Source organism: Octopus bimaculoides, chromosome 4 (genome assembly GCF_001194135.2).
Source record: "Octopus bimaculoides isolate UCB-OBI-ISO-001 chromosome 4, ASM119413v2, whole genome shotgun sequence".
Classification (NCBI taxonomy): domain Eukaryota; kingdom Metazoa; phylum Mollusca; class Cephalopoda; order Octopoda; family Octopodidae; genus Octopus; species Octopus bimaculoides.
Window position 1 is genome coordinate 140,371,661 of NC_068984.1, and position 907 is coordinate 140,372,567.

At 38.7% G+C, this 907-nt stretch overlaps 1 protein-coding gene across 1 annotated transcript in view; it reads left to right on the forward strand.

The window, feature by feature from the left end:
• Nucleotides 1-907, forward strand: part of LOC106881373 (tetratricopeptide repeat protein 27) — a 46,431-nt gene that overhangs the window by 17,108 nt on the left and 28,416 nt on the right. The window contains exon 3 of the mRNA XM_052967691.1: nucleotides 21-195. Coding sequence (XP_052823651.1) covers nucleotides 21-195 — 175 coding nt within the window. The remainder of the gene's footprint in view (nucleotides 1-20; nucleotides 196-907) is intronic.

Sequence of the window (907 nt, forward strand, 5' to 3'; positions counted from 1 at the left end):
TTTTTTTTAATCTTTCTTAGAATCTGAATTGCCAGTGATCATTGGAAACTTTCTATCTGGTTATTATGAAGCTGTCATTGCTGATCCATTTACCACAGAAGTGGTCGGTGGAGATTTGGAAGAACTCCTGCCTTCAGAAATCCAAGCACTAGTTCTCAAAAACATTGATTCTCTACTGTCTACAGATACTAAAAGGTAAAAGTCATGGACACTTAACACGCACTATTCTTTTCTTTTTTGTGTTTTTTTAGAATTTTTTTCATCTGATGCTCGTTAGGACAACAGTTTTATAGATAAATGTCTGTCCTTCTTAATTTTATGTGGTAGATATGGCAACTGTTTATAAATACATTGATTAAATATACATAGATTTATGCCAGCATATGTATGCATGTATCATCATCCTTTAGCGTTCATTTTCCATGCTGGCATGGGTTGAACAGTTTGACCAGAGGTGGAGAGCTGCACCAAGTTCTAATCTGTTTTGGCATGGGTTCTACGACTGGATACCCTTCCCAATGCCAACCACATTACAGTGGGTGCTGTGGCCCCATGAGTGCTTTTACATGGCATCAGCACAAGACTTTTGCGGGCCAGCCCTCTTTACCAGGGGATGCAGCCTTAGTGCTTCTACTGTGGGGGGACAAGTCTTCTTGAGTACAGCAAAGCATCAAGTATCTCAGTCCTTTGTCATTTCATCTGAGAGATTCAGCGTCTGAAAGTCATCCTTCAGGACTTCATCCCATGTCTTCCTGGGTCTCCATCTTTAAAGTGTGCCATCCACTTTGAAAAATCAGCACTTTTTTATGCATCTAATATTGTGTGTGTATGTGTATATATATATATATATATATACATATATATATATATATATGGTCCGACCCATGCTAGCATGGAAGACAGACAT